Source organism: Capricornis sumatraensis, chromosome 4, assembly GCF_032405125.1.
Source record: "Capricornis sumatraensis isolate serow.1 chromosome 4, serow.2, whole genome shotgun sequence".
NCBI classification, from domain to species: domain Eukaryota; kingdom Metazoa; phylum Chordata; class Mammalia; order Artiodactyla; family Bovidae; genus Capricornis; species Capricornis sumatraensis.
This window is the reverse complement of record NC_091072.1, coordinates 158,441,344-158,455,958: the sequence shown is the minus strand read 5'-3', so window position 1 is coordinate 158,455,958 and position 14,615 is coordinate 158,441,344. Positions and strand designations below refer to the sequence as shown.

Sequence of the window (14,615 nt, the reverse complement as noted above, 5' to 3'; positions counted from 1 at the left end):
TCCCTGGGCCCTTCTGCCCTTAAGGCACCTCCAGCCCCCAGGGGCTGCAGACAAGTGCCTACCCCCTTGCAGACAAGGGCATTCCCCAGGAGGGGGAGCCCCGAGAAGCCCCTGTCACCGGGCCAGACTCTGTGCCACTTGTGCAGGCTGCAGAGGCCGCTGACCTTGCCCTTTAATTTTCCCTTCTGAACTTGCTGGTTTTATTTTGTCTCTACTTAAAAAGCTAGCAAGGAAGAAAACCACTGTAGTCTCTTTCTAAGTGAAGTGATCATAGAACACGTGAGTTGGACACCTGCTTCCAATTGCTCCAGTTGTGAGAAGCTTTAATATGAGACTTGATTGCTTAACATTCAAACAAAGCAAGAAAATATCCTTCAGAAAGAATTTTCTGGAGAATGTATGCAGAACGGATATGGAAAATTTCAACCACAAAGTGCAGTCTTCCCATCCATGTGATTCGGCCGTCTTAGTTGTGTTATTTGTTCATCCATCCCACGCTCACCGAGGGTCTGCTGTGAGCTGGGCATCACCCCAGGACTCAGTGGTGCAAAGGTAGATAAGATGAACACTCTCCTTGAGGGACTTGGGGCTGAACTGCTGCTGCTGCTGCTGCTAAGTCGCTTCAGTCGTGTCCGACTCTGTGTGACCCCAGAGACAGCAGCCCACCAGGCTCCCCCATCCCTGGGATTCTCCAGGCAAGAACACTGGAGTGGGTTGCCATTTCCTTCTCCAGTGCATGAAAGTGAAAAGTCAAAGTGAAGTCGCTCAGTTGTGTCTGACTCTTCGGACACAACCCCATGGACTGCAGCCCACCAGGCTCCTCCATCCATGGGATTTTCCAGGCAAGAGTACTGGAGTGGGGGTGCCATCGCCTTCTCCAGGGCTGAACTGGGACAAGTACAAAATCACAGGAATACAAGGATATCTGAATTGCCCCAGGAAGGGGAGAGACCAAGCCTGCTTGAGGTGAACAGGAAAAGTAGGACATTTCCGTTAGATCTTGAGATGTGAGGAGGAGTTTGTCCCATGCGAGTGACCAGACTGTGGTCCAGAGCCAGGGCGCAGCATTTGCAGAACCGCAGAGGAGGGAGCGCAGAGCCTACTCGGGACTGGGCAGAGCGTGCAGGCACAGAGTGGCATGCACAGTGGGCGAGGAGGCCTGAAGTTGCAGGAGGGCCTGGTGAGAAGGGGCTTGAGTGTCAGGCTTGGTCAGCAGGCCAGAGAGGATCCTCTGCCGTGGCGTGTCGGAGGGCGTGTTGTGGCATGCAGACATCCTTCAGCAGCCACAGAGTAGAGGGTGGATGCAGAGGCTAGATCCAGGAAGACCAGCTTGGGCTGCAAAGGTCTGGTGTAGTCCGAGCTCTGAGACCCAACCAAGGTGCTGCTTTAGAAAGCCAAGCCTTCCCATGGCTGGAGCCTGAACCTGTGCTTTGTGAAGATGTATCTTTTCATACCCTACAACCCTTCAAGGAGGCATCGCTCCCTGAGTTTGCAGATGAAGGAATTGGGGTCTCGAGGAGAGTTTCTGACTGGTCCAGAAGGACCCAGGTGATGGGCAGTGGACAGAGATTGGAACTCAGGGTGCCTGTGGGGAAGGGCCACCTCCTCTGTGTGGAGAGTTGGTCTCTTTCACCCCCCAGTCTCACTGTTCTCCACTAGCCAAACCTGGATGCCTTCCTTTTTGGAAGCCATCCCACCCTCTCACTTGGACCCCTCTGCGTTCTGGGCCTTTACTTTCCACCTGCATCATCAAAGTGCAATACTTTTGAAAACTTTGAAGGTTCATAACTTTGTTGAAGACAGGAAGACCATCTTGTTTGCTTCATAACTGCACAGCATTTTCATCTTTAGATGTGTAAACACCAGTTAGAGTGATTAGCCCAATGACCTGATTCATTTACATCGTCTGTTCCCTTGTTTAAAGCACACGGGCCTTGTCCATTTATCTGCTGACAACCCACATCACGTTCCTTCCGGTGCGTGTACATCATCAGAGATGAAAGGATGCTGTCAGGTGTCCTCTTAGCAAAATTAGACGGCCAGCTTCTCGTCACAACGCATTGTATGGTCCAGTCCTTCCTGAGGAGTTTCCTTGCTGTTCTTGGATGTGAACCACTCACTCACTTATCAGGAGATTTGGCTTCTATGATCCAGTTCACCATCACCTTCTGGTTCTTCTAATCGTTGTGAAACATCTTGCAATCTCAAGTTTTCTTCCCTTTGCCATCTGGGCATGAAGTAAGAATTCTCAGTTCTCAGCTGTGTTCAGTGAAAGCTAACGTAAGAGCAGGGTGGGGTCCCTAGCGTCTTTTATACCTTTCTGAAAGACGCTGTTACACTCAGGGCAGTGCAGTCAGAAAACTGAGGGGCGATGTAATCGGGGGATCTATTTCAATGGGATATCATCCTGCCGCCAGGAGACTCTATTTTCGTTTGTTTTCCTGTTATTATTTAGTCTCCTTTTTCTTTTTAGCAGAACTGGAGACAATGAAAGAAAAATAATTGAATGTTTCCTAGAATAATGAAATAGATCTAGGATCATTAAATCAAGCTCACTAAGACCCCGTGATCTGTCCTATTCTAAGAGGGCTTAATGGACGCATGTGGTAATTGGAAGATAAAAGGAGTTTTATTTCATAAAGAAAATAAATGCCCTTTTTGTGTTTCTTTGGAAGATCTCTAAGAAAGAATAAAAGTCATGAATGCCACTTTCTATTTTCTGGATCATACAGACTTGCTATTTATTCTTTAAATATTTGATGGAATTCAGCTATGAAATCATTCAGTCCTGGAGTTTCCTTTTCAGAAGAATTTTAGCTGTAAATCCGATTACTTTAATAGTTATAGGATCACTTCAGGTTTCTATTCCTTCTTGACTGAGCTTTAATAATTTGTGTCTTTTAAAATATTGGTCCATTTTGTTTAGCCTGTTGAATTCATGAGAATAAAGTTGGTCACAGTATTTCCTTACTGTTCTTTCAATAGCTGTGGGGTCTTTAGTGATAGCCCTGTTTTCATTTTTTGATATTGGTAGTTGATGTCTTCTCTCCTTTTTCGTTGACCCATTTAGCTGAAGGTTGTATTAATTTTATTGATATTTTCAAAGAGCAAGCTTTATGTTTCCTTCATTTTTCTCGGTTGTTTTTCTGTTCAATTTCATTGATTTCTCTTCTTTAATAGTTTCTCTTCCTTCTTGCTCTAAGTATGCAGTTGATCCTTGAACAACACTGGGGTCACAGGAGCTGATCCACCCCCACAGTCAAAAATCTGTGTAGAGCTTTTGACTCCCCCAAACTTAACTACTAATAGATGGCTGCTGACTAGACAACTCACAGATAACAAAGTTAATTAACACACAGATTATATTTGTATTATATACTGTATTCTTATAATAAAGCAAGCTAGAGAAAAGATAATATTGTTAAGAAAATCATGAGTGAGTGAGTGAGTGAAAGTCGCTCAGTGGTATCCCACTCTTTCTGACCCCATGGACTATACAGTCCATGGAATTCTCCAGGCCAGAGTACTGGAGTGGGTATCCTTTCCCTTCTCCAGGGGATCTTCCCAACCCAGAGATCGACCCCATAAGGGAGAGCAGATGCATTTACAGGACAGTGTCTATCAATGCTGCAAGTTCCTGTTGCCTGTTACGAGATGAGTCGTCTGTCAGCACCCATGTCTGAGTTGTCTCCTATGATGCAAAGCACTGGAGGTGGCATACGTGTTGGTGTGCAGCTCTACACCTCAAAGATGGAAAGATAACATGAAAAAGAAGTCCATATTCACTTAGAGGTATAACAGTTCATGCACGGATATGACTTCTTTAAAGGAGCTTAGTCTAACTGACACAATCGCTACCTGGTGGCCTAGCCTACACAGCAATGAATTAATCATTGTAAAATCTGTATGGCATACAGTGCCTGTGTGCATGCATGCTCAGTCACGTCCCACTCTTGCCACCCCAGAGACTTCGGCCCACCCAGCTCCTCTGCCCATGGAATTTTCCAGGCAAGACTATTGGACTGGGTTGCCATTTCCTCCTCCAGGGGATCTTCCCGACCTGGGGATCAAATTCATGTCTCCTGTATCTCTTGCACTGGCAGGCGGATTCTTAACCACTGAGCCACCTGCAAAGCCATGGCATACAATATTACAGTCATATTCAAAATGCAGTATTGGAATCATTGTTACTCTAAAAAAAAAACACCCCTCACCTGTGATGATAGACTAATATTCGGTTTCTCCAATCTGAGAGAGAGAGAGGGCAAGAGAGGGAGAGACATACTGCCTGGTAATGTAATTCTTTGAAAGTAAAGTTATAAATCAGGAAGAAAATTAAGGCATTACTTGTATATTAAATATCACCTTATGTCTATGTAAGGATAGACTAGTGTCTACAAATACTTTATGCATTTATGACAGACGTTTTTCTTAATTTTTTTCAATATTTCTAGGCTGTGTGGCTCATCTGTGAGTTTTTTCATGTTATCACAAATCCCCCAACATTTTCCAATGTATTAATTGAAAAGATTGGCATATAAGTTGACTTGTGCAGTCCAAACCTGTGTGGGGCAAAGGTCAACTGGAGTTTGTCCTGCATTTTTATTTTCTTAAGCTGAAAGCTCAGATTTTTATTTGAATTATTTCTTAATGCTGTCAGTTTTCTCATAGGCATTGATTGAGCTGCATTTCACAAATTTGGACAAGTTGTAGTTTTTATTTTCACTCAGTTCAAAATATTTTCTGATTTCCCTTTAGACTGTTTATTGAAACCATGGATTATTTAGAAGGATGTTTTTTCTTCAAAATATTTCCATGGTTTCCTGCTGTTTGTTATTGATTTCTAATCTAATTCTGTTAAGTTTAGATAGTGCACTTTGTATGGTTTTAATTATTTTAAATTTGTTAAGGTTCATTTTATAACCCTAGAAATGGTCTATCTTGGTGAATGTGCTGTGCTTAGTCACTCAGTCATGTCTGACTCTTTGTGACCCCATGGACTGCAGCCCGCCAGGCTCCTCTTCCATGGGGATTCTCCAGGCAAGAATACTGGAGTGGGTTGCCATGCCCTCCTCCAGGGGACCTTCCCAACCCAGGCATGGAACCCAGGTCTCCTGCACTGAGGCAGACTCTTTATCCCAAGTATACTTGCAAATAGTGTGTATTTGGCGGTTGCTGGGCGGGGTGCTCTGTAGATGTCAATTAGATGAAGGTGGTTATAGTGTTCAGAGTCTTGCTTAGTTTCTATTAGTTCCACCAGTTACCAAGAGTGGTGTGCTGATGTCTCCAACAACGATTCTGCATCTCTTTCTCCCTCCGTTTTTAATCCGTTTATGCTTCGTGTATTTCAAAACTCTGAGAAAAATGTGTGGTTATATCCGCCATTTCTGCTTCTCTTCTCTTCTTTCTGAAGTTCCAGTTTTCTCCCTGCTGCCATTTCCTTCCCCTGAAGAATTTCCATTAGCAAGTCTACTGGAGACCAGTCTCAGTTTTCCTTCATTGATAATACCTTTATTGATAATACCTTTATCTTTCATTCCTAACAGTTTTTTTTTCCTGAATATAAAATTAAAAGTTGACAATTCTTCTGTTAAAGCACTTGGAAAATGTTGTTCCATTATCTCTTGGCCCCTGCAGTTTGTGAGGACAAATCTACAGTCACTCTAATGGTCTTCCGCCTGTGGTGGTTTAGCCACTAAGTCCTGTCCGACTCTTTTGTGACCGCACGGATCGTAGCCCACCAGACTCCTCTGTCCATGGGATTCCCTAAGCAAGAGTACTGGAGTGGGTCGCCATTTCCTCCTGCAGGGGATCTTCCCGACCCAGGGATCAAACCCGAGTCTCCTGCACTGCAGGCAGAGTCTTCACCACTGAGCCGCCGGGGAACCCGTCTCTATATGTGCCATTGTTCTTAGGTTGCTTTCAGTATTTCTTCTTTATCTTTAGTTGCCAGCAGTTTTAGTATGAGGGCTTCCCAGGTGGCGCTAGTGGTAAAGAACCCACCTGCCAACGCAGGAGACGTAAGAGACGCGGGTTCGATCCCTGGGTTGGGAAGATCCCCTGGAGGAGGACGTGGTGTGTTTGAGCGTGATTTTCTTTGAGTTCATCTTTTTTTGAGGTTTGCTCAACTTCCTGAATCTGTAAATTTATGTTTTCCCACCAAATTTGAGCAGGTTTCAGCTATTACTTCCCGAAATTTTAAACTTTTTCCAGTACCAGCCTTCGTCTGTTCTCCTCTCAGCACTCCGGGGACCTGGGTGTTAGATCTTCTGCTTTGTGTCACGGGTCTCTGTATCTTAGTCCCTGGAGAGGTTCTTTTTTTCCCCTCTGTTGATCAGATCAGATTATTTCTAGTCATCTGTTTTCAAGTTCACTGACTCCATCAGTGATAGCTCTGTCATCTTCCTTGAGCCAGTCCGGTGAACATTTTATTTCAGTTGTTGTATTTTTCAGTTCTAAAGTTTCCGCTTCTTTCTTTTTTTTTAAACTGCTATTTCTTTGCTCTGAACTTATGTCTTTCCATTTATTTTAAGAATGTGTACTCTTTACCTCATGATTATAATAGCTGCTTTAAAATGTGGTATTTTCAACATCTAGGTCATCTTGGAGTTGGTGCTTGTCTTTTATCTTGAAAATTGCTGGCATTTTCCTGGTCCTCAGATACCGAGTAATGTTGGACTGTATTGTGGACATCTTTAATGTTCTATTGTGACCCTCTGTTCCTGTTAAAATCCTTGGCAGTGTGTTGGTTGGTTGATTTTCAAAGCAGGCAATCAGTCCAGTTAGTTTCAGAGTGCATGTCCCGACCTGCCCTCCGTGGTTTCAATGTCAGTCTGTTTTCCAGGGCCGTTGCAGCTCTATCAGGCCAGCCCATAAAGGCAGCTCCCAGGAGCCAGTCCTGACTGCACTTAGCTTCTCAACGCTTTCACCGGGCTGCTTTGGGTTCGTCTCACGTGTGCACGCATCAGAGCGTGTGCCCCTGGAGCTCCCTCCATGTGGCTGAGCTTCCCTTTCTCTAGCTCTCTCCCCTCTGTGATTTCCTCCCACCCTCTCCAGCAGTCAGCAACCCGCTTTTTGGCCTTGTGGTTGGAAACCCTTAGGTTTTGGTCTCTCTGTGCTGTTCGTGCGTCTCATGACTGGGTCCCCCTCCAGGGCAACATGGCGAGAGAGAAAAGGAGAAGGATAATGACGTGGATTCTCCAGTCCTCCTTGAGCACAGAGACCCCCTTCACCTTCCCCTCTGGTTCGAGAGAAGAATTTCAATTTGGGGTACCTACTTGGCCAGTTAAGTTCTGTCTAGACAAGGCTATGGTTTTTCCTGTGGTCATGTATGGATGTGAGAGTTGGACTGTGAATAAAGCTGAGCGCCGAAGAATTGATGCTTTTGAACTGCAGTGTTGGAGAAGACTCTTGAGAGTCCCTTGGACGGCAAGGAGATCCAACCAGTCCATTCTGAAGGGGATCAGCCCTGGGATTTCTTTGGAAGGAATGATGCTAAAGCTGAAACTCCAGTACTTTGGCCGCCTCATGAGACGAGTTGATTCATTGGAAAAGACTCTGATGCTGGGAGGGATTGGGGGCAGGAGGAGAAGGGGACACCAGAGGATGAGATGGCTGGATGGCATCACTGACTCGATGGACGTGAGTCTGAGTGAACTCTGGGAGTTGGTGATGGACAGGGAGGCCTGGCATGCTGTGATGCATGGGGTCGCAAAGAGTCGGACACGACTGAGCGACTGAACTGAACTGAACTGACTTGGCCAGTACCATTGCTTGGCGTAGAAGTGCGGTTTTGTAACTGGGCTTGCTTCCGTTGTGTCTCATCCGGTAAAGAATCCGCCGGCAATGCGGGAGACCTGGGTTCAATCCCTGGGTCTGGAACATCCCCTGGAGAAGGGGAAGGCTCCCCACTCCAGTATTCTGGCCTGGAGAATTCCATGGACTACAGTCCATGGGACTGCAAAGAGTCGGACACGACTGAGCGACTTGCACTTTCTCTTGCCTCAGATCAGGAAGGGAACAGTAAGGAGCGACAAGAAAGGGGAGGGTCCCCTCATGCCCTTTGTACTTCAGGGGCTTGCCTTCCCAGTTCTTTGGTCCGAAAAACAGGCTCTCTTCTGAGGCTTTTTCTGTCCACATCCAACGCACAACTCCACAATTAGAACTGTCTTTAAGCAGCCCTTAAACCGGAAATAAGGAGGGAAAAACACCCCGACTTATACACCACATAAGTCGGTCTTCAAGTTTTGATCCCCTCCCCCACCGCCAGTATCCTATTACTTACTTTTGGGTGTCCTCAAGAGAGTTACTTTCTGTATTCTGTCCAGAGTTGTACTCAGTGGGAGAGAAAGGGTGAAGTAGGCGTGCCTGCTCCATTCTCCCTGGGACATCTCAGGACCCTGGCCCGGGCTGGAATGTTGTTCCCCAGGATTGCACCACACCTTCTCATCACTCAGGCCTCAGGGAGCCGCTCTCTGGCCTTCTTGGCTGAAGTGCCCCCGACCCCACGCTGGCCCCTCATTCTCAGTCGCATTCAGTATCTGACGTTACCTGATTCACTTATTTTTCCAAGTGTCTACTATACGTTCCCGCCGTCAGAGCGGGAGCGCCTTGTGGACGTGGGCTCTGTCTGCCTTGCTTGTCACTGTGTTCATAGGACCCAGGGCAGCAGGTGGGAGGAGTTCGTGACTGGTGGGCTGGCTGATTAGAAGGCTAGATCTAGCTGTCAAGATCTAAAAGGGCAGGCTGTAGGAGAGGAAAAGGCCATGGAAAAGCTTCCAATCTCTCCAGAGGAGACAAAGATATAAAACGGAACAGAGAAGAAATGAATGGGAAATCAGTCGGAGTCCCTGGTTTGAGCATGAGTCACTAAGAAAAATAATCAAGCCTCATAGCCCAATAAAGAAATGAGGGTGTTTTGGATGTGTGTGTAGACAGTGGGATCATTTTGGTAGTGAGTTGACTTTGCAGAGATGGAACAGGCCTCTCAGGACCTCCATCCTTTTTGAGGGAAGTCCAGGTGAGCCCTCTGGGGTCAGGTGAAGTCTAATGGTGACGCAGGGGACTGTGTGTCATTAGGACCTACAGTCCTTTAAGCAACAGTTGTGAAAACGCAACGTAATCCACCCAACCTTCCAAAACCTTAGTGGTAAAGTAGCATTGCAAGGAAATCAAAGAGTTAATCCTAAAGGAAATCAACCCTGAATATTCACTGGAAGGACTGATGCTGAAGCTGAAGCTCCAGTACTTTGGCCCCCTGATGTGAAGAGCGGACTCATTGGAAAAGACCCTGAACGCTGGGAAGGTTTGAAGGCAGGAGGAGAAGGGGGCGGAAGAGGATGAGGTGTTTCGATAGTATCACTGACTCAATGGACATGAGCTTGAACAGACTCTAGGAGATCCTGGAGGACAGAGGAGCCTGGTGTGCTGCAGTCCATGGAGTCGCAAAGGGTCAGCGACTGAACAGCAACAAAAATGGAGTAGCAGTAGGGGACTAGACTGGCTGGCCTTTGGACCCCTTTCCGTCCTTGAAATTCCATGATTCTGTGAAGTCCGGTAGGCAGTTGGAGAGAGATGGAACAGGGAAGCAGGTGAGGTTGCCATGCCAGTGACACAGAGGTGTGGACGAACAGCAGCAGGCGGTGGCCGGGGGCAGGAACAGGGACGGCTTTTCAGACGGCTAGATGAGCTCTGGGGGGAAGGAGGGAGGAGGAGTGGGGGGCAGGTGGAGAGGAAGACGCACTCGCTGGGGGCACATGTTCGCCAGGTGGTAGGAGTTCCAACACACGCTGTGATTTAAAGAGCAGCGTCACGAAGGGGATGAGAAGGGGAGAGACGGTTAACAGTGCCACGTGTTAGTACAGAGACTCCCCGGCTTGGCAGTGTAGAAGCCACAGTTCACCTGTGTACCCCACAAGCTGGCATCTGCCAGAAGAGGAATGAAAGTGGGCCCAGCCTCATGTGGTCCATGTCAGCAGGAGGAGGGGGAAGACTCCGCCCAGCTGCTGCCGGTCCTCTGCACCTGCCCGCTGAGCGGGGGCAAGAACTCTTGTCTGCCAATCCACGGGGAGTCAGAGTCTATGTGATTCACCAAAGCGCCGCTCTGAATAAGACCCTTTCCCAGTGACACAGAGGTCAGCAGCCCAGTGTGGGCTTCTGGGGTAACGAGGGCCACCGTGTTCTCAGTGACCAAGTACGTACAGAGTGCCATCATCCGGGAACCTGGGGGCGGTCCCGGACAGCTGAGATTAGCAGCAGAGTCTCTCAGGAGGATTTAGAGGAGGAGCCTTGAGAGCAAATGATCACTGCTTAATTTGTTGGCTCCAGTGCCTGCTGTCTGTGGTGTTTTTTTTTTAATTGTGTTAGTTATATTTTTATTTTTTGGTTGCAAGGGAGGGCTTCCCTTGTAGCTCAGTCAGTAAAGAATCTGCCTGCAATGCAGGAGACCTGGGTTCGATTCCTGGGTCAGGAAGATCCCCTGGAGAAAGAAATGGCAACCCCTTCCAGTGTTCTTGCCTGGAGAATCCCATGGACAGAGGAGCCTGGCGGGTTCCCAGTCCACGGGGTCGCAAGAGTCAGACGCGGCTAAACCCTTAGCATTACCATGTTGTGGCTGTCCTGGGTCTTCACTGCTGTGTGCAGGCCTCCTCTGGACGCAGCGAGCGGGCGGCTCCTCTCTAATTGCGGTGTGCAGGCTTCTCCCCGCGGTGGCTCCTCTTGTTTCGGGGCACGGGCCCTAGGCACACAGGCTTCAGTACTTCAGCACACGGGCTCAGTGGTTGTGGCTTGTGGACTTAGTTGCTAGGAAGATGTGGAATCTTCTAGGACCAGAGGTTGAACCCATGACCCCCTTTATTGGCAGGCAGGTTCTCAGCCACTGGGCCACCAGGGAAGCCTTCTGCTGTCTGCCCTAAATGTACGATGGGAGCAGGATGCCCCAGGAGAACTTCTCTTGGAGACGGCGGCCGCAGGCCTCACTCGCCCCGACCTTGCACTGGGCTAGGCACTCCAGCGGTGCTGGGAGAACTGAGCTCCTTGAACTGAGATACAAACGTTAAGCAAAAAGAAGATCCCCCGCGCATAAAACCACGGTGGCCCTCTCACCTCTGTGAACTGAGCCACCTAATGGGTCCTTTCCTCTGAGGACTGACATTAGAGGAGCTGCCAAAGCTGTAGCTTCAGCTGGAATGAAAATGATGAGAAAGGCTCGCCTCCAGCCTGGGAGGGCCCTGAGCTGAGGGGCCAGGATTCCCGGAACTGGCTGTGTGATTTCGGCAGGCTGTTTCACCTCTCCAAAGCCCAGCGTCCCCCTTTGCAAAGTGGGGTGACGATGCCAACGTTGCTGGGAAATCCGTGTGGCAAATGACCAGGAGCTGCAGCCCGACTGGAGCTCGTGGGGGTCATGGTTACCCCAGAAACCACATCCGCCCCACCCGGAGTCATATAGAGCTGCAGAGCGGCACGGATCGCATAAACCTTTGCTGCATTTTTTTCTTTAGATTTTTTTCCCCACAAGCATCTCACCTGCTGGAACATGAATTATACTTCTCTCAAAGGGTGACCTGGGGGACTTCCCTGGTTAAGACTCCATGCTTCCAGTGCAGGGGGCATGGTTTCCATCCCTGGGTCAGGAAGATCCCCTGGAGAAAGAAATGGCAACCCACTCTGGTATTCTTGCCTGGGAAATCCCGTGGACAGAGGAGCCTGGCGGGCTGCAATCCATGGGGTCACAAAGAGTCAGATGGGATTTAGCAACTGAACAATGACAACAGGGGGCTAAGATCCTGCGTATTGCACGAGACGACCAGAAAATGAAAAAATAAAGGGCAGCGTGGGCTTTTCTGCTGTCCTCTTCCTGGTTTCCCGGGCTCCTTTGGGGAGAAATTCCTGTGAACGTCCCTGTGGGGGCTTGCTCACTCACCCTCAGACAAGACACCCCAATCACCCACGTGCCCATGAGTGAACAAGGATCCGAGCAGGGTGACCTCAGAGATAGAAGTGGCAGAAGATTTTATAGGATCTGCTCCCCAAATCTGTTGTGAGTGGAAGAGTCCAGGGCACCCCAAATTCCTTCAGCCACAGTCTTCACTGTGCTTTGTGGTGCCCTAACCACAGTCTTTTTGGAAAGTGTCTTCAGCGCCCACTGTTCTGTGAGTAAATAGAATTTTGATCATTTTGTATTCCACAGACTCAACCTTTGAGCATGAGCTGAGACCGAGTCTGTAGGTCATGTTCCCCTAGGGTTCCCAGACTGTTTGCTTTGGTCCGAGTTATCACACCCACTTGTACATTCAGAAATGCAAGTTTTTGGTTGTTTTCATCCAAAAACAATGTTGTGCTGTGTTTTTTTTTATCCCTTTGGGATTGAACGAACCCTTTTTGTTTTGTAAACCGCTGGAAAATTTGAACAGCATTTATCTGGAAATAAGCAAGGACTCCTAACTAAATTTAAGATTTCCCTAACGTGAAGCTAGGGAAGTAAGACTGTATTTTAAGAATTAAGTTAGACCAGATGTAAAATAGCAGACTTTTATAGTACCTTTGTCACGAATGGGAGTAGGGGAACCCCTTGGGAGATTAATGAGTCTTTTAAATTGAAACAGAATTATTTATAATTTTTTTTTTTCTTTTAAGACCAAAACAGAAGGTCGCAGATTCAGAACTAGCTTGTGAACAGGCGCATCAGTACCTTGTCACCAAAGCAAAAACCAGATGGTCAGACTTGTCTAAGGTGAGAAAGCGACTGTTTCCTTAAAAGGGAAGGGCAGCTATTTGTGTTCCAAGGTCATTGGGATGATGGAGCTGTTTTGATCCAGTCACTGAGATAGGAAAGCAACTTTTATACCAGTGTAGAGCCTTGGGGGCTGCTGTCTATGGGGTCGCACAGAGTCGGACACGACTGAAGTGACTTAGTAGCAGCAGTGCCTCCTTTGATTCTTAAAATACCTTTTCAAAATAAATTCTCACATTCAAGGTCAATTTTGTCTTTAGGGGGAAAAAAGTGATTTTAGGAGTTACATGGACTGAAATTCCTGGCTTTATCTCAGGTTTGATATGAATTAAAAATTTAAATGAAGCAATGTGAGATGCTATCATATTTCTTTTTACACAGTTATAAAGTGTTAGTCACTCAGTTTTGTCTGACTCTTTGTGACCCCATGGAGTGTAGCCCGCCAGGCTCCTCTGTCCATGGAATTCTCCAGGCAAGAATACTGGAGTGGGTAACCATTCTCTTCTCCAGGAGATCTTCCCTACTCAGGAATTAAACCCGGGTCTCCTGCATTGCAGGTGGCTTCTTTACCGTCTGAGCCACCAGGGAAGCCCCCACAGTTATAAACATGCATTTTAAAGAGATATTTCTTCCTTTCCTGCCAAAATCATAAAAAGCACATTTTCAAGGTGAATACCCTCCATGTGCAGTGATATAAATTGTGATTACAGTGTCAAGATGGACACACACTCTAACAATGACAGCTATACCTGCAAGACAGTAGATCTGAAATGCAAGCCCAGCTCCTCTTGAAGTTTAGACTGTGATGTCACTATTTCTCAATGCAACAAGGACCCAGTAACTTCACTTTTAAAAGTATTTGTAAACTGCATTATAGGAATACTTTCACACTAGTCTGAAGAACATCTCTACTTTATTTCACTTGGCCATTTTCTTTCTGTGCTCTCTCTTGGCCTGTGTCCAATGTGAAGGCCTGGTTTTAAGCACCCACACCGCCTCTTCCTTGGTCCCCATCCTCATAGCATGGACTCTGCCATCCTGGGCCAGCAAATCACATGGACCGAGGCCGGACTGGCCTTAGAGTAGTCCCCTGGGCTGAAGAGTGCAGGGCGTGATCTGGACTGCACATGGTGGGCACACAGGGCCCATATCCCAGCAGGGAGAGGGCAGAGCTAACACCGTCAGCCACGTGCCCGCCCTGTTCCTGCTTCTCTCCCACCTTCAAGCTCCCTCAGGCTGGACCAACTCAGGAAAACAGCCCCTTCTCCCCAGCCTGCCTCTCCTCTTGGCTGCTCTGCCCTCCTTCCCTTACGGGAGCAGCCGCCTCTCCGGTCCGCTCTGCGCTGCTCCCTGTGGGGCCACCTCTAGGACCCTTCGCCACTTCTTCCAACCCCGCCTTGACATCGTACAAACTGAGTTCCCCGGGGGTGTGCCTGCTCCCTCCTGGCAGAGCTCACGGACCAGGGGAAGGGACAGTCATGGAGCAGAGGCAGGTTATTAACAAGGCGGCAGACGCCGAAAGGAGCGGGCTGCTGGGAGTGGCCAGAGGCTGGGGAGGCCTTGCTTCTGCCTTGTTCTGTCCACCCTCCCTGAAACACCTCCACCTCAGCTCCCTGACACCCTGCAGGCCCCCTGACTCCTGGCCCGGCCCCCCGGCCAGTTGACCTCCTCCGTGTCCTAGCCCTTTCACTCCACCTTGATTCCATGGCCTCTCTTAGCTGCCTTCATCCTTGGCGCTGGGCACAGCCCCAAACTACGTGTGGAAGAGCCGTGGGGACCCCAGAGCTCTGGGCTGCAGCCCTAGTGTCCCCCCATGGAAACCTCTTCCATCTCTCCTAGAACTGAGCCTGGTGGGAGTGGAGTGGGGAGGGGACACGGAGGATTA

The 14,615-nt window shown here is 48.2% G+C and overlaps 1 protein-coding gene across 1 annotated transcript in view; it reads left to right on the top strand.

Moving 5' to 3' along the window:
- EFCAB6 (EF-hand calcium binding domain 6) overlaps nucleotides 1-14,615 on the top strand; it is a 232,641-nt gene that overhangs the window by 147,483 nt on the left and 70,543 nt on the right. Inside the window, exon 21 of the mRNA XM_068971554.1 lies at nucleotides 12,634-12,730. Coding sequence (XP_068827655.1) covers nucleotides 12,634-12,730 — 97 coding nt within the window. The remainder of the gene's footprint in view (nucleotides 1-12,633; nucleotides 12,731-14,615) is intronic.